The 22,326-nt window shown below is 38.9% G+C and overlaps 2 protein-coding genes across 3 annotated transcripts; one reads left to right on the top strand and one right to left on the bottom strand.

Moving 5' to 3' along the window:
• Positions 1-2,131: 2,131 nt before the first annotated feature.
• rabac1 (Rab acceptor 1 (prenylated)) lies at positions 2,132-6,095 on the bottom strand. The gene is made up of 6 exons (XM_062421885.1): positions 6,011-6,095; positions 4,711-4,846; positions 4,209-4,421; positions 3,818-3,915; positions 3,293-3,394; positions 2,132-3,187 (listed from the first exon to the last, which is right to left on the bottom strand). The coding sequence occupies exons 2-6, from the start codon at positions 4,830-4,832 to the stop codon at positions 3,099-3,101; spliced, it is 624 nt and encodes a 207-aa protein (XP_062277869.1). The 5' UTR covers positions 4,833-4,846; positions 6,011-6,095; the 3' UTR covers positions 2,132-3,098.
• Positions 6,096-7,216: 1,121 nt separating this feature from the next.
• dedd1 (death effector domain-containing 1) lies at positions 7,217-20,523 on the top strand. Of its 2 annotated transcripts, none has more exons than XM_062421846.1 (5): positions 7,217-7,250; positions 8,229-8,759; positions 8,925-9,053; positions 9,496-9,633; positions 18,606-20,523. In XM_062421846.1, exons 2-5 carry the CDS (start codon positions 8,285-8,287, stop codon positions 18,977-18,979), a joined length of 1,116 nt encoding a protein of 371 aa, XP_062277830.1. In that variant the 5' UTR covers positions 7,217-7,250; positions 8,229-8,284; the 3' UTR covers positions 18,980-20,523. The 2 variants fall into 2 exon arrangements, with proteins under 2 accessions (XP_062277830.1, XP_062277832.1); XM_062421848.1 differs by lacking the exon at positions 7,217-7,250 and adding an exon at positions 7,690-7,795 and having other exon boundaries at positions 8,236-8,759.
• Positions 20,524-22,326: the final 1,803 nt, after the last annotated feature.

A 22,326-nucleotide genomic window follows, 5' to 3' on the forward strand; every position in this document is an offset into this window, starting at 1 on the left:
TGCAGTGTGCTGTGATTTGGTGAGTGGTAATGATGAGCCCATGTGCCTGGGGTCTATTACCAGATCAGGTCCACGCCTGGTTCAGTCCAGGTCCTGCTATGGCCTGGTCTGACCCAGGTCTGTGTGTATGTATGTGTTGGGGACCCGTGAAGGGCCAGCGGTCTCAGGCTGGGTCCAACTCAGATGGCTGCAAGAGTTGAAATTCCAGAAAGAAAAAAAAAAAAACACAAATAGTAGAACATGTGTGTCAAATAAATGAAACCAACACCAATAAAACATCTAGAACATTTAATACAACCCAGATCTGTCTGTGTGTCTTTCTGTCTCTGTTTTTGACTCATTGGGTGGAATAAAACTTCCCTCTTATGTAATTCCCTCATTATCTTACACACACTTTGGCTTTGTATCACTGTTTCTTTGAGCTGGCTTAAAATATACACGATTCATCAGGGTTGCACATAATAACACAATATAAGGTATCTAATGCAATCACTTACAATAGCCCTGCCTTTGTGCAGCTAATGATTTGATGTTTTTGTTGAGCCTGCATAAGAGCACAAGAGTTCTTGATTAAACTGTAGTAAATTTGAATTTGTGGTATTGTTTTAAGCCAAATTATTGTAAAGTGTCCTTTTCATCCTATATTTATGGAAGGGAGCTTCCCAAGTATATCAGACCATTATTCCAACAAATATATTTAAATATGAGATAAAACTATCTTACTTTATTTTATCACCCTTCTCAAGTAATGCCCATAGACTAAATTCATGTTATGCAAATGTGCTGATATTAATTTAAGTGGTGCATAACACATCAGAAATTATCACATCGAAGTATGAGGATGGGATGCCACCTAGTGTTGTGAGTTTATACACACTGCAAACTGCATAATGTTAAACTGCCATAGGAGTGAGAGTTGGCAGCCGCCCAGGGTAATGCACCAAACCACTAAATAAATGTGTCAGCCTCATCTGACATTAACACAGATTAGCTTCACGACCACAGTCGCCCAGGAGTTGGGGAATAGCAGGAACAATATCCTGCTATTCCCCAACTCATCTTAAAGATTACAGGAAAAATGTTCAGGAAGGAAACACATTTTTCATGAGTGATAAAAGTAAGTCTTTCTTATTTAGGAAAAAATCTTGAAAGAACAAAAAAAAAAAAAAAGTCACCTTCCTGCAAATAAAGCAAGGCTGTATGTCTTTTATCTTTAGGGAACAAACTGTAATTGTGCTTCCTTTCTGTGCTACAAGTGTCATCTATTTTAAATGAACCTCTTATTGCCCACCTTGTACACAAATCAATCAAATAAATTACACACAATATACTGTTCTGTAAAATGAGAGATAGGATTGGGTGTACTGAGGGGTCACTTTGCCACGTCCTGTATAATTTTAGGACATGCCCCTTCGAGTGAGAACAACAAGAAACTTTCTGGCCCTGCTTTACAACTGTCCAATGACAAACGCAGTGTCTCCCACTCATACACACACACACAAAGACACATGCACACACTCTTTCTGTCACTCTCACTGACAAACACACTCACACTCTCACCCTCTCTCTAATTTCCCCTGTGTCTCTGCAGTGAGCTCACTGCAGTGCGACGCTCCTCTCTCCCCCTTCACCACCCTCCGTATAATAGAATATCGATCGCTCGCCTTTGCCGCAGTGTGTAAGCGAGTGTGTCTGTGGACGAGTGTGCGTCTGACTGGGGCCCTCTCCAAGGTCATCGCCATGGCAACCTGAGCATGGGGTCCTCTCGCTGTGCTGTCACAGAGCACAGGTCGCAGAGGTCACATGAAAAAGGGGGACAAGAGGGGGACCATAGGGGGACAAGAGGGGGTTGGTGAGCGCTGCAGTGTTTGGCGTACTAGAGATAGAGAAGAGGAACCACAAGGGTTGTAACTGTCCTATTCCCCTGTGCGTTCAGCCTGGATCAGAAAAATTAGGAAATGTATAGACTAAGTGCTTAGGGCCACTGAGTTCACTGCCAACTCCTGCCATGTATGCACACGCAGAAGTTAACAGCAGTTTTGAATGAATGGAACAAACTGCTTAAATTAATTGGAGGCAAAAAAAACCAAAGAACTCAACATAAAAAGACACGAAAAAACTGTAAACAAACCATCTTTACATGAGGGGTTTATTGCACACCCAAAATCTAATTTAAATACAAAATTGTACATTTAAATGTAAACAAATGGATAATGAATTTTTAAAAAAGAAGAAATTTACAGAATGACCTTCAGATCTAAATGTGAGCACAGCTGAGAAATATGCATATATAGATATAGACGGTAAGCAAAGTACCACATTGTTCCCAATACAACATACCATTACTACATACTGACCTTTGAAGATGTCTTTTCACCCATCTATCTATATTAAATAACGCAAAACCAACTAAATATTTTTTCTCATCAACCAGTCGATATTAAGTTATCTGTCTGAAATAACAAATTAGTTTGTGCATTGTCTTGAATAAAACATTTAATATTATTTGTGCATGATCATAATAAGAGATACATATCTTTAAAGCTTTAAATGGTAAATTTTCTTTGGAAAATGAATCCTTTTTCTTAAACAATTGTGAACATTACATGTATACATTATCTTCATATAAGAAATCAGCATTCCCATTAGACAGTTTAGACCCAGCAACTATTTCCCAAAATACTGTATAGACAGTAGAGGTTTCAGCACAGGTTTCTTTTAAGTTGCGAGGTCTGTCACTGTTTAAAGGACAATGCAGAGAACGAGAAGCTATTTGACACAGACCAGAGGCATCCAAGGTGCCCAATATGTAGAAAGAGGCATATAATGTGTATGACAATGTGCTTAAATACGCATTACAAGAAAAATTGTTTGTATGGATGAGTCCTAAAAAGGCTACACAGTCTGTAACAACAATTATTTCTGAGGCAAGACAAGGTGCATTCTTGGTACACTGGCTTAAGTTTAAAATGAGGGTATACATACAGCACATGTAACTAAGGACTAGATCGAAGAGCAGAACCAAACCCCACTGGGTTGACGTGATTACAGGGTCAAAAAGTATAGACTGGTGGTCAATGAGCAGTTTAGCTTGCTCTTCACACAGGCTCCATCATGAGCTCTTCTATGTCGGATCCCTCCAGCTCGCGGAACGCAGCATGAGAGCCAATCACAAACAGTGTCGCTCCTGAGAGGAGACATAACAAATGAAAAAGACGAGTATTGTTACAAATATTCCAGCATGCTTAGAATAATAATGGCTGACAGGAACAACTAATGCGGTTTGGCTTACCCAGAACCCAAAAGACTGCAGCGCCAGCTCCAGCCAACCAGAACACCGGTAGAGAGACAGCTCCAGCAAGACTCATCTGGTGGGGGACATTCAGCTCCTTGCCTGGTAAAGAAGCACATTACAAATTTGAAAACACTAAAATAATCCCTTTTGCAGGTCTGATTAAGCTGGGAAAAAATATGAAGATGTCAAACAGATATTTAGACTAGACTCAGACATGTATTTAATTATTTATATTTAATGAATTAATTGTTTGACCTGTTTCTTTGCTTTTTAAAGAGGTAAAAATGCAAAAAAAAATTGGTTATATTCACAAAATTAAAAAATAGCAGCTGCTTGACATTTAACAAAATTAAGCATCTACTTTCCCAACAAATATCAAATCAAATGTTTCAAATATTTAAACTAATCTGGGTAGGCTTGATTTGTCTTTGTCTCACAAACAAAATGGTTGATATAACCAAGAATATGTTTCCTGATGATTTTAAGAAAGGATCACAAAGCATACTTGGCAGCTTTACTCACCAAGAATAACTAGTTTGGACTCCAGGGATTTGAGGTGGATTATGTAGAAGGCACCAGCAAACACAGCCAAGGCAATCAGTAACATAGGAGAGCTGATACTGAGGAGAAGAAGCATCAATAGTCCAATCAATTAGTTGAAATGTATAGAACATTTAGATTCAGTTTAGTCTTAGTTTAAAGCATTTCAAAACATTTTAACTTGTATTTCACATTGATTTTCTATTATATTTCTCTTTTTTTGATACACATGGTGGCCAAAATAGACTTAAAAAAAACCTTTTAAACAGTTTTAATACAGTTCCAATGCATATTTGATGCATACTGTGTGGAAAAAATCTAGGCAGCAGGGAGTGCAAATATATGCAAACAATGAACTCCTAGTTGGCCTTACATGCAGTAGAGGATGAGACCCAGGAAGATGAAGGTATAGTTGCTGTTGTAGATTTCCACATTTTTTACTGCCCTTTGACAAAACTCCCCAAAGTTGCGAGGTTTTGAAAACTTGCGTTGGTCGACGAAGCTTGCCCATGGGCGAATGGACAACCTGCGCTTGTCAATCCACTCTTTGGCCATACTGACTGAGAAGCCTTTTGGGAGCCAGAGCCTGTAAAAATGAGACAAAGATATTAGAAAATTCATACACCTAGACCTAAAGTAACTGGCTGCTTTGGTAACACCTGAGCCTGTACCCTGTAAGAACCTCTAAAGGCCCTTATACATTTGTAGGAAGATGGATTATTTAACATAACTTGTCTAAATTATAGACTTACATAAAAGGGTGTAAGAGAACAAATTTGAGCTACACAGTGTGTTGACAATATTATCATTACTACGGTGTGAGGAATTTGGTGCACGTCATACTCACTAAAAATAAAAAAAATTAAAGCCCTTACTTTGCCATGATTCCAGCCCCCCCTGTGCCAGTTGGATGAGCATCGTCAGCACTGAACAGATCCCCGGCCTTGCTGTCCATGTCTACGAGACAGTTCTCCCCCTTTGGAGCACCAGACAGCATCTATAGACTGTTAGCTGCAAGACAGTGAGTGCACAAACATAAAATGAATTCTATTTTCACTCTCAATATATTACAGTTAATTAATTTTCTGTCAACAAGGTCAGGCAGGCATGTAGCATATTCTTATACCAGGCACCAATAAAATAACCAGATAATTACTGTGCCGACTAGTGGTGCATATCAACAAAGGTTTTTTTTTTTTTTTTTAAACTCTGTTTATTCTCAGCAAAATATTGCATTGTATCAAAACTTAGGCATCATACTGTCACTGTTATCAAATAAATTTCAAACAACATCCAGCGCTACTACTGACAGAATTTATTGATAGGTCAAATCTCTCTCCTAGGTGGAAAACTAACTTTTTGGTCCACTGGCCATATGGTCAATTTGAATTTCTCCCAAGGGGGATCAATAAAGATACATGTTATCTTAATTAACTTTATGAATTCTATAACACTGAGAAACTTATTGTTTTTCATGTTCACCTATAACTATAGGTAAGCAATATGAAGACATCATTTGGGCTGTTGTGACCTGTGGCTATTTGATATATTCTTCTTTTTTTTTTAAACCAACCTTTTCGTAATGGTATTGAACTCAATAATAAATGGTTGTTAGTTTGAGCTGTAATTTAAAATGTCATGGAAAATACCACAAGTACCACAACAGTTTTAAAGGAAAAAAACTAACATTTTAAGCTAAAAAAAACAACCCACGGTTAGATGCCTTGTCTTTAGTCATTTCTCTGGCTATGAGAGACAGAGAGACATGGCGCTAGTTTAGCTGCAGGGAAATATTTCAGTAGTGGAAATTGTTAGTCAAAGGGCTTGGTCAATGCCACATCACTGAACACACAGGATCTTCATGAAACGATGGTCAGCATATGAGCATTAAGTATTGGAAGTAGTAGTAGTAACACAGATTACGTTACTATGTTTTTTCATGTGTGCTCAATTGAGTTATATAAAATAATGTGAAGCAAATACAACTTTTACTGGTTGTTCAAAAACAGAGACGTCTATAGCTAGCTTCCTTGCTAACGTCCATGTCCAGTGTGGTTCAGGTAGATAGATAGATGACGTTTAACATCGCCACATAAATGTTATTAAGACGAACAGAAAGAAGACCAGACCGGCCTGAACTGTACAACATGTCACCGATTAAACAAATATACTCACGGCAAAAGTTGCTCGGGCTGTCTTACTGTAGATATATTTTTGTTGTGGTTGACGGATGTGATGTGGAGGGTTATTTCACTTCCTGCTGTCTAGGTGCAGAACAGCGCCACCTACTGACGGCCCATCAGCTGTGTTTAGGTTTTCATTTGGTCGGTAAACTATCACTTAAATTCCTCACACTGTCTTAAAATTGTTTTTAATAATACTTTTTGTATATGTGTTAATGTATTTATTTATAATGGCTTTCCCCTGATATTTTGTCTCACTGTCAGCTTCAGATTGTATGTTTTTAAAGCCAGGTTGGGAAGGTTACTATGGAAATGTTATAGGTTACAGATTACTAGTTACCTTATTTAGAATGTAATTAGTAATGTAACTATTTCAATTACTTAATCAAAGTAATGTAGCATAATACATTTGATTATTTTTTTAATTACTTTTCTGATTTTCTAACGAATTTTAGATTAAGCCACCAAAATCTAAATTAAGGTGTTTTGGATGGATACTGACATAATTTATAAGGGAGATCATTTCTTATAAAGCAAGATGTATCTCTCATTTGAAAATGTATTCATTAGTTCATGTAGATGTTGGGATATCAAATAAATGTATGTTATGAATAAAAGTCAAAAGTCTGGCATGGGTTTATTTGGTACTGTGACACCATTTAAGACCATTTGTGCTCCAAATAAATCCACATCAAGATTTATTTACAAAATATATATTTTAAATGATATTAAAATATTTATAAAATGGGAAAAAATCCCTCCTCCTGAGCAAAATCGTACAGGTCTGACGACTTCAGATGTATCCCCCTTTGTAATCATAAACATTTTCATAAGTAGCCTAACTGTAATTTCATTACACATTGTTTCTCTGTAACTGTAACAGTTACATTTATTTTGTAATTAAAACACTGTTTAAAGCATATTCTATATATTGTTGACAGATGTACACTTTTAGCTATTCATATTTTCCAGTGGTAGTGAAACAAACTTCACACTTTTTATTTTTCCAACATTACAGTTGAGACAATAGAGTTTAAAACGCTGCATCTATATAACAAGATGGTGGAGAAGATCTGACTCCAGATCAGTAAACAGTTGCTCTCAACCTGACGTCGCTGAGCTGGCGGCGGCCTGTGATTGGTCGGTTTCTCTGTGTTATTGTGCTGCTGTCAACTGTGTGCTGCACGGCGCTGTGGGAGTAGCCTCACCATCAAACAGTAATCACCAGGAAGGTGAGTCGTAAAGTACAATATATGTTCAAATAGCGCTTTTTAAATGCATTGGACACGTTTATATCCGTTTATTTTAACAGTGTCCTTGATATCACGCAGGGCCCGTCTTTATCCAGCCTGTGTGTAGCTAACGTCAGCTGTCGACGTTAACTATTTGCTAGCAAGTAATATCCCTTAACATCAGTTATCGGACATGCAAGACTAATTCTTGTCCAATATGGACATAATAGATAATATGTATCCCCAGTTGGTCATTTGAGTTGGGTTATGTAGCAAAACAGATGGTTAAGTGAGGTTTTTTTTTTAAGATGCTTATTATGTTTTTGTTATGTTTTTTTTCTCAGAGAAACGTGACTGGTTACGTAACGTGCCAAGGGGGTAATTTACTCACTCCACCGGCCTCTGCTTGGCGTGTGAAGAGCGACTTGTCTCTTCTGGCTGCCCAGCTGCTTTAGTAGATATATTTTGAAAAACGACGACAACATAACACATTCACAGCCGACACTTTGCATTGCAGACAGCGCCGAGCTGACTGCGAAAAATAGGTAGGACTGCTGAGCTTGCTGATACGGGCCTAGAAACATTGGCTGTTACATAGTTAGCTTGCTCTTCATTTTTGCTAACCTACCTGCTAGTTTTGTCTGCCTGTTGTCGAGACAACTGGTCAAGGAACCTACCTACAGACAAAGTAGACTTTACTCACATTTCCAGGCTTACCGAATTCATTCATTTTCGTAAGAGTAACTTTTAATTGTACAACATGGCAGGAAATAGTCCTTACTAATCAAACCAAAAAAAGCAAGCTCAATTTAATTAGATAGCAGTAAGAGCACAGCTCAGTTTAATTTATGTTGATGGTTAGTTGACTCATATACTGCCATTTCCTAATTTCACAGCTGGAGAGTTTAGCTCTACATGTCTGTTTAAATTTCTGTTTAAATGTAAAGTGTGTCATGTTTCTTTTTTTCCCCTGAACAGTGAACAGTGTCAAAACGGGTTGGACGGTGGAGAGGTGCTGTAGGCTAACTTTGACCATGGCCGTAATGCTTCACCCAGGGTACCCAATCAGGGACTCACTCTACTGGGATGAAACAGAGTGCCTCAACTACTATGGGATGCTGTCTCTCCATGAGGTCTTTGAAATAGTTGGTTCTCAGCTCACAGAGCCTGACATTGAGGTACTCTCTTTTCTTCTAAATGAAGCCTGCTCTGCAGCACACCCACTTGATCCAGCAGGCTGGACAGTTAAACCCAGTGAAGGCGAAGCAGTTGACTCAGGGGTGTCTCCGAGTCCCGAGCTGCTAAAAGCCTGGAGGCGGTTTCAGCCCCAGGGCTCCCAGCATCCCTTGGTGGCCTCATATATGCCCAAGAGTGGCCTTGAGCTGTTGCTGGAGCTGGAGAGGCGAGAATACCTCAGTGATGGTAACCTGGAGCCCCTACTGGAACTACTGAGAGTACTCACCCGTCATGACCTGCTGCCTTTAGTGTCCCACAAGAAAAGGAGAACAGGTGAGGTTGAATCACATGGATGTTAATTATCAGACTGTGAGACTATGTTGAGTGCTTGGGTGTTGTCTCTGTCTATGTCGGCCTTCTAGGATGTGTGACCCACAATCCTGTCCTAGTTTTGATAGCCTAATGATGAGTTTAAATCCATGTTTTTATGTTATTCAGTATCTCCAGAAAGAAATGGACAGAGGTATGGCATAGAGGACAGAGAATCGGTGTGCACCTCTGGAATGCGACACAGCTCCAGACAAGCAGAAATACCTCTTCCTTCTTTCACACAGCAATTGAGAACAGGCAAGTGCACTGTAGTATAGAATGTGGCTCTTTTTGTCCGTCAAGGAAGGAGACTGTCCAGAACCAGTGTTTATCATTCCTTACAGCATGTAACATTTCAGTAAAAGCCACTGCACCCTCTTTGACACAAACATTTTATCCCTTCCATTCTGTGCTACAAACATGTACCACACTACTATACATCTCTGAAGGGTCAGCACTACAGTATAGAATTAAATGTAGTTTTAATGTCGCGGTGATGGCATGGTGAACCTTCAATGAAAATATATGATGTTTTGGTCAAATATACACAACATGGCTGGTTTATAAAAAAACAACTGGTAACATTTAGCTAGTTTTGTCAGAAAGTGATGAGATGAAAAACAGAATTAAAGCAGTGCAACAGCAATTCTACACAAAGAAGTGCTCATTTCTAAAACTACTTCCATGCTTGCTTTGTCAGGTATTTACCCTCCAATGCCTGGGCCACCCCCCAGGAGGAGGAAGAAGAGGGGACATGGCTGGAGCCGCAAACCTAGGAAAATAAGCAGGCAGGTCCAGCCACTGCCACCACCACTGCCACCACACAAAGCATCCTGCGGTAAGAGCTGCCCCTGCATTTCTAATCTGTCTCTTTTTTCGTCATCCCTTTCCTTCCTGTCTTCATCTTCCTATCATTTTCTTTTAGAGATAATTTCCCCTTCTTTTTTTTTTTGTACTAACTATCAGCTCCAGTTTTATTTATTTCAACATCTTGTCCAGCATTACAACATTTTCTGTTCTGATGTTGATGTTCTTCTATGCTGAATTTTTATTTTTATTTTTTTTAACTGTCATTCAAAAAAAAAGTCACAAGGCACAGAAACCTTGCACACTGAGTCATACACTTTTATTTATTTATTTTTCAACTCATTGTGTTACAAAGCTGTGATTCAGCAGTGTTGATTTCTCCCCTCGGTGGAGAAAGGAAAGTGTCAAGAGCAGGGAGAAAGTTTGACACATTAGTAAAATACTTCAAAAGAATCTCATGTTCCAGTTGATCCTGTTTAACAGCTGGTAATACACCAGCCACACAAGCACTCTCAGTGCCTGACAAGCATATAATGGAGGGATTTTGGCTGCAAAGTGTCAGCATACTATCTATGCCAAAAGGCCCTTGAACTGCACAGTATTATAATGGAAAACACCTTTATCCAATGCTTAATTTAGCCTCTGAGCTCTTAGTGTCACATTCACTGAAGCATTTGCTTAAAATTGCCTAAACTACTTAAAATTAGTGCCGCACTTACCCAGTTAATATCACATATTACCTGGGAAGAAAATCTTTGTCTGCTGTATAGGGAACAACAGTGGCACTTACATGTTGAATACAGTAAGATATTTATTTGAGCATTAACTTACAACAGACTTACTTGTTAACAATGCTAGAACCTTTTTTTTTTTTTGTCTGGCAGCACAATTTTTAAACAACTTATTCCTTGTCTGTGCAGCAGATGCTGACTTAACATCTTAAACATGAAAAATTCAAGGGCTCTGTCTGATTTACAACTTTAGCAGAGTGGTTCACAACCATTAATTCAACTGTAGGGCATAGAAATGAATCATGAAATTTAAAATTGCTTGCCCTTCCTCTTCAGTTGAATGACATCTATCTTATAACTCAGCTGTTCCGTGTTTTACTTTCATTCTCACATTATGAATATGTTTAAACTTGCAGTATCTCCTTAACTGTCTGATTTAACATGCAGCATCTATGTCTCTCTTTTGGTACTTCCTTGCATTCTTTCCCCCTTCATTTCACCTTTTCTCTAACTTCTTTATTACCTGATTATGTTCAGCTGCTGCTGTTGATAAGAGCCCAGACTGGTAGGTTGTCTCCTGTCCTTTTGTCTACACTTTTGATACAAATTGTCCAGTCACCACCTGCTGCAGCCCTTGTTCTGCTTTATCTTCAAGCTAGATACAAAGCGTTCACAAGAGCTCACCATCAAACCCACATACAGTATCTAGTGAAAAATTATTTTGAGCAGTTGTTCGAAACAATAACGCCACTTGAAAGCTGCACTTGTAATCCATTACCCATGTCCTGATTCCCATCTACATTCTTGCCTGCCTTTTCAATTAAGACCAGTGCTAGTTTCTCTCACCTATATAAGATTGTGATAACACTAACTTCTGTTGCCCGTTTTTGTGACGTTTGCTTAGTCATTCATGCAGACGTTTCTAAGCATTCCTTTTGAACGTCCATCATTGCCTGTTGTCAGAAATCCTTAATACAACAAAGGCCCAATGACTTTGACTCAATAAAAATCATCTAACAATGGAGACAGCCCTTTTTAGATATTCAGGATGAGTGATGTGACTGTAAACATGTTGCTGTCTTGACTCCACATTTGATTCCACCAGGTTGACTCAGGATTGTGACTCAGAACGAGTAACCTAAGACACAAAGGATCATGGAGACAGAGGGGGAGACTGAGGAACAAAACAAAAAAGTCTGTCACTACACTCTGTCTGTACATACTGCAGTGTGTGTGATCGACTCAGTCATGCGCTCTCTCACAAGTCTGGGCCGATGCCTAAGGTAAAAGAGGCTCTCCCCCCTTGTTACCACAGGGGGTGATGCTGCCACTGTGCTCTATATTCGATGCTTGTGTATCATAATATAGCTACCCCCTACCCTACCCCCCTTAGGAAACACAATTTGCTCTCAAAAACCGTCCTGTAATGTTCTTTAGTGTTGTGCACTGTGGATGACAAAAATATCCTGTTTTTGAGACTCCTTAATTGATCCATTTCTGATGAGGGTTGTTGGTGTCAAGTGTTTCACAGAACTGACAGAGTCCTTTGCAGTAAGCCTCAAATATATCCAAAAAGTCTTCAGCTGGTGTTTAAAGGCAAACATGCCAAAAAACAAAGTTCTCTAAAAATCCAACGTTAATTCGACCATTCTAATGGGAATACGTTAAGCTATGAAAGCCTGATTTCAATTCACTAATATTCCCTGAGGATTTTTATGGAAACTATTTGTTATTCAGGTTAACTTCTCACATTTCACAAATGTGGCCAACAAACTGCGTCTTTGTCTCAGCAGGGCTGGTTGTGATTACTTGTGTTTTGCTAGAAATGTACAACACAATACAGGTGCTGCCATTAACATATGTTTCTGTTTCTTATGTTGGACTGATACAAAAAGTGATTTGATGGAAGGTCACAAAATTATGATAGCCCAACAATACCCAGTTACTCATTTTGCATTTTGGGACCCTTTATCAAAACACTTAAAAAATAAAAAAAAATAATGCCATCACCTGTATTTTGTATACTATATTGAAACACAAAATAGGTGGTCATGAATATGTTCATGCACAATCTTAGAAACTTTACTCAGGGTAATAAAGCCTGGTCTATAACCTGTAAAGACAAATCAGAAATATGTTGGACATGTTTGTGAACGTGCCAGTCATCTCCTGATGTGGGAAACCATTTGGAGCCATTCTCTCCTCTCACAACATCTTCATTACAAGCAGTTATAAACATCGACTTTGAGATCCAAACAACTCAACTCATACTGGCTTAAACTTCACATGAGTCACCTCTGGAGTCTCAAGTTATACAAATGCCAATTGGGTGAGCGTACCTGTCCGTTTGTAAGGACTGGCCTTGTATTTAATTTCAGTGAATCTAAAATGGCTGCCAACAGACAGCTGTTAACACCCGTGTAACCTTTACTCAAGCAGTTCTGAGGAAAATAACCCAACAGTGCTCTGCTGAAGGAAGCTCCTGCTGTATCTTATCTCTGTGCCCCGTGTGAGCCCTGGGTGTGCATTTGTCAAGAGGGAGCAGAGATAGATAGGGTGGTTCAGTCCAATGCTGGCCCCTAGCATTTAATGAGACCTCAAATACTCTCTTGTCATGATTCATCTCTCAGATCATTTTCACTGAATTGTCTCAATTACATTCTGACAATGACAAGTGCTGGTTCAAATGCCTATAAGGTTTTTGTACCTTCAACTCAGTAGTGGTTTGTGCTATCTAAATGGGGTGCTTGTGAATGCCCTTACATGTTAGAATGGACTTTGCTGACTAATGTTATGGTTGAGGCTTAAATAATGGGTCGGTGAAGGCTAGGGTAAGAGAATTGGTCAAGGTAAGAGTAGTCCCAAGCACCCCACTTAGACACTACCATGTTGTATTATAGAGCTACAGTAAAAGCAGTCCTGAGCTGATTCACTTTTTAATACCAGCTATTAGCCTGAATCAATCCTCTTTACAACTAATAGAAGTGAGTTCTGTGCCATGCCTGCTTGTTGTTTAAAAAAAACAAAAACAAAAAAACTCAGTTGACAGATATCCAACACACTTGTGCTTGTCTCTTTTTCTCTCTTTCTCTCCTTTGTGTTTGCAGTTCTAAACAGACCAACCTGTGTGTGTCAGGAAAACAGTATCCTTACACACAATGAGAGGGAGAGAACGAACACTAAATGCTCAAACTACGCAAAATGGTACAGAGTGATTTTTGTCTATGGGGAAAAGAGAGAGTTCTGTCTGCCTCTCTCTCAGTACTCCCCTAACTCTCCACTCTCTTGGTCAGTCGTTCAGCAGAAAAACGGATCGATAAAGAGTTGAAGCTCTCCGTGCCAAGTGACTCCTCGTAAATGGGTACTTAAACTTTTTTTTTTTCTTTTTTTTTGGCGGGTTGAGATGGAGGAAGCCAAACGGGCTTGGTGTTTAAAGTGAGAAAATGAAAGCTGTGCTTCCTAATGTCCTGTCTAAGTGGATGTCTCTGTGTCTGATGAAGCGTGAAGTGCTCTGTAACCCTAACAAAATGACTATCACTGTGTTCCTGTGGTTTTAAATGGCCTTCTCCTCAGTGCCACTATCTCTACCTCCATCCTGCTCAGTATGAAATTGGAAGGCACAAATGGAGGCCATCTATAAATACAGTAATTGCATGAAGGGCAGGTGTTTATCGTAGCCACAGCCCTCACACAGTGTAATGATCCAAAAGGTCGAACTGTTAACATCGCTTAAACTTAATATTTCACTAAGTCAATATTGAATATTGTATAAGATTTTATAAAGTTGATCTAAGTATTGTGTCCCTTTTTAAGATAGACATCCTACTTGACATACTGTGACAATTTTCCCCTCAAAATATTGAAATGCTTTTACTGCTGATTTGTCAAAATGCTTGCAAGAACCAAATCATTTAAAATGTTTTCAACCCCCCCAACCTGGACATTTTTATGTTTGATTGTTTTGCAATATTTGATCACGATGGTTAATGTTTTGACACTGATTAAAAGATGTCAATGGTTAATGTTTTGACACCGATTAACAGATGTCAAAGTGGAAACAGTTCTGCACAAATTTGTAGTTTATTGTGTTGAAAAAAATAAACGTGTCACTGTTCTGATGCAGACTGCAGGTTTTTTGTCCTTTTAGGATTTCTCTCTATTTTGCGGTATTCAATTTACCCTCTACATTCACCAGCAATACACGGGCTGCTGCAGGGGAGCAATCCACAGCACGACACTGCTACCACTACACTTTATTGTACAGAGAGTCTGTTTCTAATGGTGAGAAGTGACTGGCTTATGCCAAAAAATAATTTAGTATGATAGACAATTCTTATTTTGGTCTCTTCAGACCGTAGAACCTCTTTCCACTTTGAGATTTCTTGTAATTGCTGTCCCCAGAGTCATAACGATTGGCAGATGTGTTTGTCCGTCCATCCGTCACCTTGGTCCAAGATGAAATATCAATAAAAACTACATTATAACAGCTATTTTATACAAACTTTCACAGTCACCAGAGGATACATTGATGAATCCCTGACCTTTCCTGTTGAAATTGAAAAAAAACAAAAGAAGTTTACAAGACATATTCAAGTTCTCAAGAGGATAAATTCTAATGACTTTGGTGATCATCTGACTTTTCCTCTAGTAGGATTTTAAAATACTGCACTTACGCTGTGATTTAGCTCAATGTCTACCTTTTGGCTTTTCCTCTAGTGTCACTATGAGTTTGACTTTTTAGATACTATAACCAACTATGAAATGTATTGTTGAAATTGGTGAAATTTGGTACATGCATTCATAGTTCACTGAGGATGAATTGTAATAACTCATGACCAAATACCTGCAGAACCCATGGCATTACCTTATCATTGTTCCCCCACCCGCATTCTACAAAGACCCGCCCTACCCCGCCCCTGATTTTGCCAGTACTTGTTGCCTTTCTTGGTTAGGTTGAGGCATGAAGAGTGAGATGGGAGATGGTTAGGGTAAAAATATCAAGATTAGAGCTAATCAGAGGCAGAGTAGGGGGCGGGTCTTCAGTGAATGTGGTTAGGGAACAAACTAACACCATGACATTTCCATCAGCCTCTAATGCACTGTGTGTTAAAGGACTAGTGTGTAAAATTTAGTGACATGTAGCTGAACAGACTTTGCAGAAATGGAATATAATATTCATAAGTATGTTTTAACTAGAGTATAATCCCATCAAAATAAGATTTTTGTTTTTCTTACTATTTAGAATGAGTGCTTTATATCTACATAGAGAAGGGGTCCCCTTCCATGGAGGCCGCCATGTTGCACTGACCATGTGTCTACAGTAGTACAGAAAGGACAAACAAAACACTGGCTCTAGATAGGAAGTTTTGAGTTTTTTCCTGAGTTTCACGACCACTTTAAGTTCTCATACATGCTTGGAAAGGGAAGGTGAGGGGAGGTGTGCTCAGTTGGTTACTCTCTGCAGTCTCACCACTAGCTGCCACTAAATCTTACACACTGGTCATATAAAGGCTAAATAGCAAATGTTATCATGCTAACATGCTAAACCAACATGGTGAACTTAATAAACTACCTAGCTAACCATCAGCATGCTTGTTTTTATCATTGGATTATATGACGTTAGCATGCAAGTGTGAGCATTTAGCTAAGCTACATCCTCACAGAGTCGTTAGCATGTAAGCAATGCAATTTCAGCCCTGGGACCCTGCAGCTCTTTCAGAGTTAGCAGATTTTTGTCATTAATAACAGCATTTCTCTTATGGGTACTGTAACTGTTTTTGTAACGTTGTCTTGACCATTTTGCCAATGACCAATCGGCAACATTTGCCGTTTTGTTTATGTTGTATCTTTGTCCTCATAATACAATTTTTGCCATGACATAGACTTACCAGCGGTTATGTTAGCAGTCCATCAGTCAGTGTTGCAAAACAATTAAACATGAAAAGATCTAAGGGGGTTGAATACATTGTATACATACTTGAAGTCATTTAAGATCATGATCTGTGGTATGACAAAGTTTCAATATGTATCAAATTTCTATCTGTTTGTATTGTAATGGATTTACCTGAAGCAGGGTTATTGCAATCTAACATTAGTTATTTAAGACATTGTCATGAGATAGTGATAGTGAAATTATTAAAGCCTATCTAAATGTTTCCTTTATAAACTCCTGCCAAATGTCAGTGTTTCATACTCTTGTGCCATAATGCCTTTTTATGAAGAAAAACATTCTGCCTTCATTTTTTTTGTATGAGCAAACTAGATTAAATTGAACAATGTCCTTCTGCTAGTTGGATCTTATTTTCGACCCTGCATATTTTAAAAATGTTAAACTTCATTGATTAAGCTTCCCATTTGATCCAAACCTCTGTTTTGTAGTAATCTAATTAAAGCCTTATGAAGAATGAATGCAAAAGCCAGTGTTTGGTTATCGCTCTCCTACAAATGTTAAGAGATGCAAAATCAATGCCTTAATTCAACATTTGCATTTCTAATGTTGGCATTTTCCAAACTTTATCCCTCTCGAGTCTTGCGCCATTCCCCACAGCCCCAAACAAATATGAATGGAGAAAGGGTAAACGTGACTCTTGAGCTGAAGGATGTACCATGTATTAGTGGAATGATAGCTACTGTATAGTTAACCAGGCACAGACCTTGATTAGTATTCAAGTTGGGTCCTTGGTGCTCTCTTGTAATGATAAAGTCTTTCTGTGCCTTAATTAAGACCCCTGGCATTGTCTCCCCATAAGAGTCATAAGTATGAGCTTCACACACACAACTCTGAGTCTGAGTGACGTGAAGTCATATAATGTGAAAACATGCTTCTCACTTCCCCAAAACAGCTGTTCTTAACATTTAAAGCTGTTTTAATCTTCTATTTGACTGTCTCCTTTGAGCACACTCTTCAAGATTTTTGTTTCCTCACCTAATGTCATAACTTGTCACCTAATTAGTATCTTTGAGTGCCTTTTTAAAAGCACTGTATAAATAAAATGTGCTATTATTATAATTAATAATTGGTTTCATGGAGAGCAGCAAAAAAGGTTTAATTGGGGAGGGGTTTGCATATCTAAAGGTAATAATATGGCTTTCTGTGGAGCTTTGGATGGAACATTAAGGAGAATGTTTCTAGTGAAATGGATGTAATTGGTAGCAGATACTGTTAACCTCTACTAAAGGGGTTTGAGTTGGAGAGATGGGTTTCTGTTGCAGCAAAAGTCATCAGCAGCGGGTTTCCACTCCAAGCTCTGGAATAATGACATGGGGGACGATCTCTGCGGTGCTCTTGCTCAGTACAGTATGTATCCTCTGATCTTTCTCACTGTGCTGTTGCATGACCGCCAATCCAGTTACTGTGGAACTCCTGGAGCTATCTGTTCTCAGCATTAAACATGTTGATCACAATGAATCTGGTGTTTTAAAAAAAGAAAGAAAAGAAGGTGGAACAAAAAAAACAAACACTCCAGGTTTTAAAGCTGCTAAATTGTCTTAACTATCCCCACCGGTAACATGTATCATAGCCACGATGTATATAGACCATGGAAGGTGTCAATGAAAATTCTCATGCATCAGTTTCTTCTATTCGCAGGCATCTAGTTAACAGCTGAAATTAATGCGTACAAATTGTGGCATTGCTTGAGAAAAACAAGGAACTGCACTATTGGGGTAAACTTTAAAATGTCAAATTATTTTCACCCAAACACATTTTTAATGAATTATTTAGTACCAAAATGCACACAGTCGGGTTGGTAAAGCGCCAGTGCCCTACGCAATTAACAGTTTGCTCTGCCCCGCTGCACCATTGTATTTCTCTTCTGTCAGGCCTCTATCAAAAGAAGTATCCAGAAGTATTTAAGTGTACCTTTCCAGTCCAGTCAGTGGTCAGCTTATTGGGTCACGCTTCCTATAGGGAACTCTGTGCTCTTGAAGCCCCTTAATAATTTCTGCTTAATGTGATACATTACTGTAGATGAGCTGTTTTTTAACAGTTTTGTCTTGTCCCCATTTCTCTTCCCTTTGTTTTGACTTCATGACCCTCCCTTTTCCGTTGGTTATGTGGACCTATCCAATCTATTCACTTTTTCTGAAACCTTTCCTCCCCTGTCCTCACCCTTTACTATTACTTTTTCTCTCTTCCCTTTCCTTGCTGTGTCTTTGCCCTCATTATTCACTTTCTCCCCTTTACTCTCCCTACCATTATTTCACTCCTCACTCCCCCTCCCACCACACCCTTGCCCCATTTTCCATCACCACCTCCCTCTTCCATTATCAGATATCCGCCTGCGCGTCCGGGCCGAATACCTGGAGCATGAGTCAGCACTTCGCAACGGTGTCTCCTCGGACAAGCAGCAGCCCCTGGAGCGGCAGTTTGAGTTATTCAGCCAAGCCAACTCACTGCTGCGTGCCAGAGATCTAGGCTCCATCGTTTGCGACATCAAGTTCACAGAGCTGGACAACCTCGAGGCCTTCTGGGGGGACTACCTGAGTGGAGCTCTGCTCGAGGCCCTGAAGGGAGTCTTCATCACTGACTCCCTGAGAATGGCAGCAGGCACGGAGGGTATCCGCCTGCTGATCAGTGTGGACCAGGATGACTACGAGGAGGGCCGAAAGATTCTGAGAGCTCGGAGAATGCTGATATCCTGTTGACAGTAATGGTGGGCACATAGAAACTTACTGAGCTATATAGGCTGATAAGACTCTTGGTGTATATTATCATTACTTTGAAGAATGAAATAGAAGGATATGCCATTGAAAGTTATGGTCACAGTTGACTTTGGAAGCATTTTAAGGCCTGTTCTTGTAATTGCAATTCATGTAATAACCACTAGATAGCAGCACCTACCATTGGTTGTTTGTGTTCATAACAGGCCTTAATACGTTCAAAACGATCCATCTTTAGTTGAAACATTCACATTATTTGTGAATGAAAAATGAATAATAATGAATAAATGTGCTGTCCCTTTGGATTCATGCACAGGTGCTACTTTATAGGACACCAGGATGAAACAGGATATACCAAGATAATTCTTCTTAGTCTCAGTGAGAGCAGCACCAAGCCTGTGACACAAGATCAAGTGATAAGCCCCTCATGACATCAATCTTAAAACAATAAGGTTAAGACAACTGGGCTTCCACAAATGATGCACATCCTTGTGGCAAAGGTTTAGACTATACACAAACAGATTTCATGGGCCACAATTATACCAAACTAACAAACATTTGATGCCAGGGCTCTTGAAATTCTCAAATACAAGCAGACTATTATACCGAACAAATCAAGTTTCTTTGTGAGACAATTGCTTTGTTTTCATCGAAATGTACTTGGAAGACTAATGTTAAGTGCCATTTATTCATATTAAAGCTAATTAAAGGGGCAGCCAAGAAAAGTTGTTCACCTTTTCAAAATTTGGGAGAGAACTGAGCACAGATTGTAAAGTGGGCTTCCTTCAGTGTAGATTGACCTTTGTGTCCAACTTTGGAGAGCCTAGTCCACACACACACCTAGATAACAAACACTCGGATTCTCAGCCCTGTGTACCACGATAACCCAACTTGTGATTGCCATGGTCAGTGGATACACCAGTTGCCAGTAGATGACAGCAGTGATTAGGGCTAGGCCTCAGCAGACCATGGAAGATTCATCATCACAAGCTTGTCAACAGCAGCCAGGATAATGCAATGGCGGCTCGTGTCCGGGCTTCCAGCTAGGCCCCAGCAAGTGCTTCTCTCAGCAAGTAAAGCACAGGACAGTGCGTCGGTCAATAGAAGTGATGTTGGGGAGATCAAAATCAAAAGTGCACATCCCAGCTCCACTCAGCCCTGCTATGTAGGTCCAGTAGAGTGGCTCACGGACAGCTGTCTACCCACCCTGCTGGAACTAATGCCTGGACTTCACTCATAGAAGACGATCAATAAGGGCCCTCACTCTAAGTCCCTTCATACAGGCACGACTTAAGCAGGCAGGCTTGCTACTGTCTGAAGTGCTGGTCTCTGCAGGGCCAGACAGGAGGAGGGACTATAGACATATTCCATCTTTCCTTGTGTGTGTTTTTGGTAAATAAATTTATTAATATGTATTTGTATTGTTCATAGATGTTTAAAAAAAACTCATTCAGGGGATTTCTTTTTGTTAAGGAAATGTTGCTTTTGGTATGGCAATTTTTTTGTGGATATCTTTATAAATTAGAAATGATTTCTGGTGAATATTAAAGATTTGATGACCTAAAGCTGTTTTTGCACATTGTTTAATCTTTTTTTTTTTTTTTTAATCTACAGAACAACTTAGCATGAGAATTTAAGAGGCTTGTGAAGGTTAGTCTTTAAAATTTACAACATACCCAAACAGCTTAAAACATAAATTAAATGGTATTCAATATTTATTAGGAATGTGAAAATATTAAAACATTATATGTAAATATGATGTGGAGTTCAATGTGCATGTAAGTGAATTTTCCACCTGTCTTGGTTATTGGAGGTTTTGAAAACAGTCTTTTTTATAAATCCAACCAAAACCTCTAAAACGGATCACTTGTATTCGGAAATCCATCTCTTTGTCTCACACTTTATCGGGGCTTGTCTCGGTTATTTAGAGCCATTTTCTGAATTGTCCTTTTTCCCGTTCCTCCACCCTCCATACCTGTATTACCGGGAGTGTACCCTCTACCTACCCACAAATGGTCTGAAGAGGTCCATCGAATGCAGGTCACCGTGGATCAGATCCTTAATTATTTCTCCTTTCTCTAAGCTGTCAACATGATGAAAGCCAAGAATGATGTGTGTCTTGAACATTGTATCAAACCCTCCACTCTCATGCTAGTCTTTGTTCCTTGTGTCTTTTGTCACTTGCTTAAAGACCCAATAATTACAGTCATAATGGTGACACAGCATCGCTGGTTTGCAAGTCAAGTGGTTTTACCTTTTTGATGCTTTTCAGATGCTTTTATAGTTATTACAACCGATGTCTAAAATATTTTTAATTAAAATAATTTATACATTTATCAAAGTTATTTGCTCTCTGCAAGCTAATTTCTTTTGGATGGTATCCACAATGAAATTTAAAAAATCTCATAAACTGAACATTTGACAAACATTTTAGACATAAAGACATTCTTAATCAACAAAAAACTGAATGAAATGTCCCAAACTCCACCACATTGTGGTCCCTAAAACTAATACTGGTAGGGACCAGAAACAAAAGACTATATGTGTAATGCCTTTACTAAAAATGTGCCTCTCATTGTTTTCATGGCCTTGCTCCAATTTACATTGACATCATTACAGTGCTCTTGCATTTCTCTTTTAGCTTCTGAAGGAAATTTAAAAACATATCTTTTCCATCTTGTTTCTATCCATGACATTACATCTTTCATTCATGTAGCTCTGTAGTCCAAAGATAATAGCAAACCTCCCAGAGTCTGTAAATTGACGGGAAAAAATAAATAGGAAGCATTTTATTCAGGTTATATACTTAGGATCACACTTGTTTACCATAATGATAGTGGGTTGGGTCTTTGACTTATCACCTTAATAACATAACATAATTAAGTCCTCCTATGTAGACCAGTACAGTCTCACACACATTAATAAATAATTTAAATGTTATCACTTATCACTTGGCGTCCTTGGACATAAGTAAGTCCTCCGATGTAGACCAGTACAGTCCTCTCACACATTAATAAATAATGTAAATGTTGGCTAAAGAGTACTTTGAAGAACCATCTTATATCACCCATAAATCCAAGCAAACCCTCTGTACTGGCACTGTGACCGGCAGGCTGTGATTCAGGGTTAGAGTGATGCGTAATTTACTAATGTTACAATTATGTCCCCAAAAAAAATCCATTAAGAGATGCTCACCGCTTTTCAGATATTGAACACCTTTACCTTATTATGTCATCTGCTGAGATGAGTCATAATTTACATTGAGCTTATTGTTATACAAATGTAAACATTCATAATTTATCTCATAATGCACCAATTTATTCAGTCCATTT

Source organism: Scomber scombrus, chromosome 7, assembly GCF_963691925.1.
Source record: "Scomber scombrus chromosome 7, fScoSco1.1, whole genome shotgun sequence".
Taxonomy (NCBI): domain Eukaryota; kingdom Metazoa; phylum Chordata; class Actinopteri; order Scombriformes; family Scombridae; genus Scomber; species Scomber scombrus.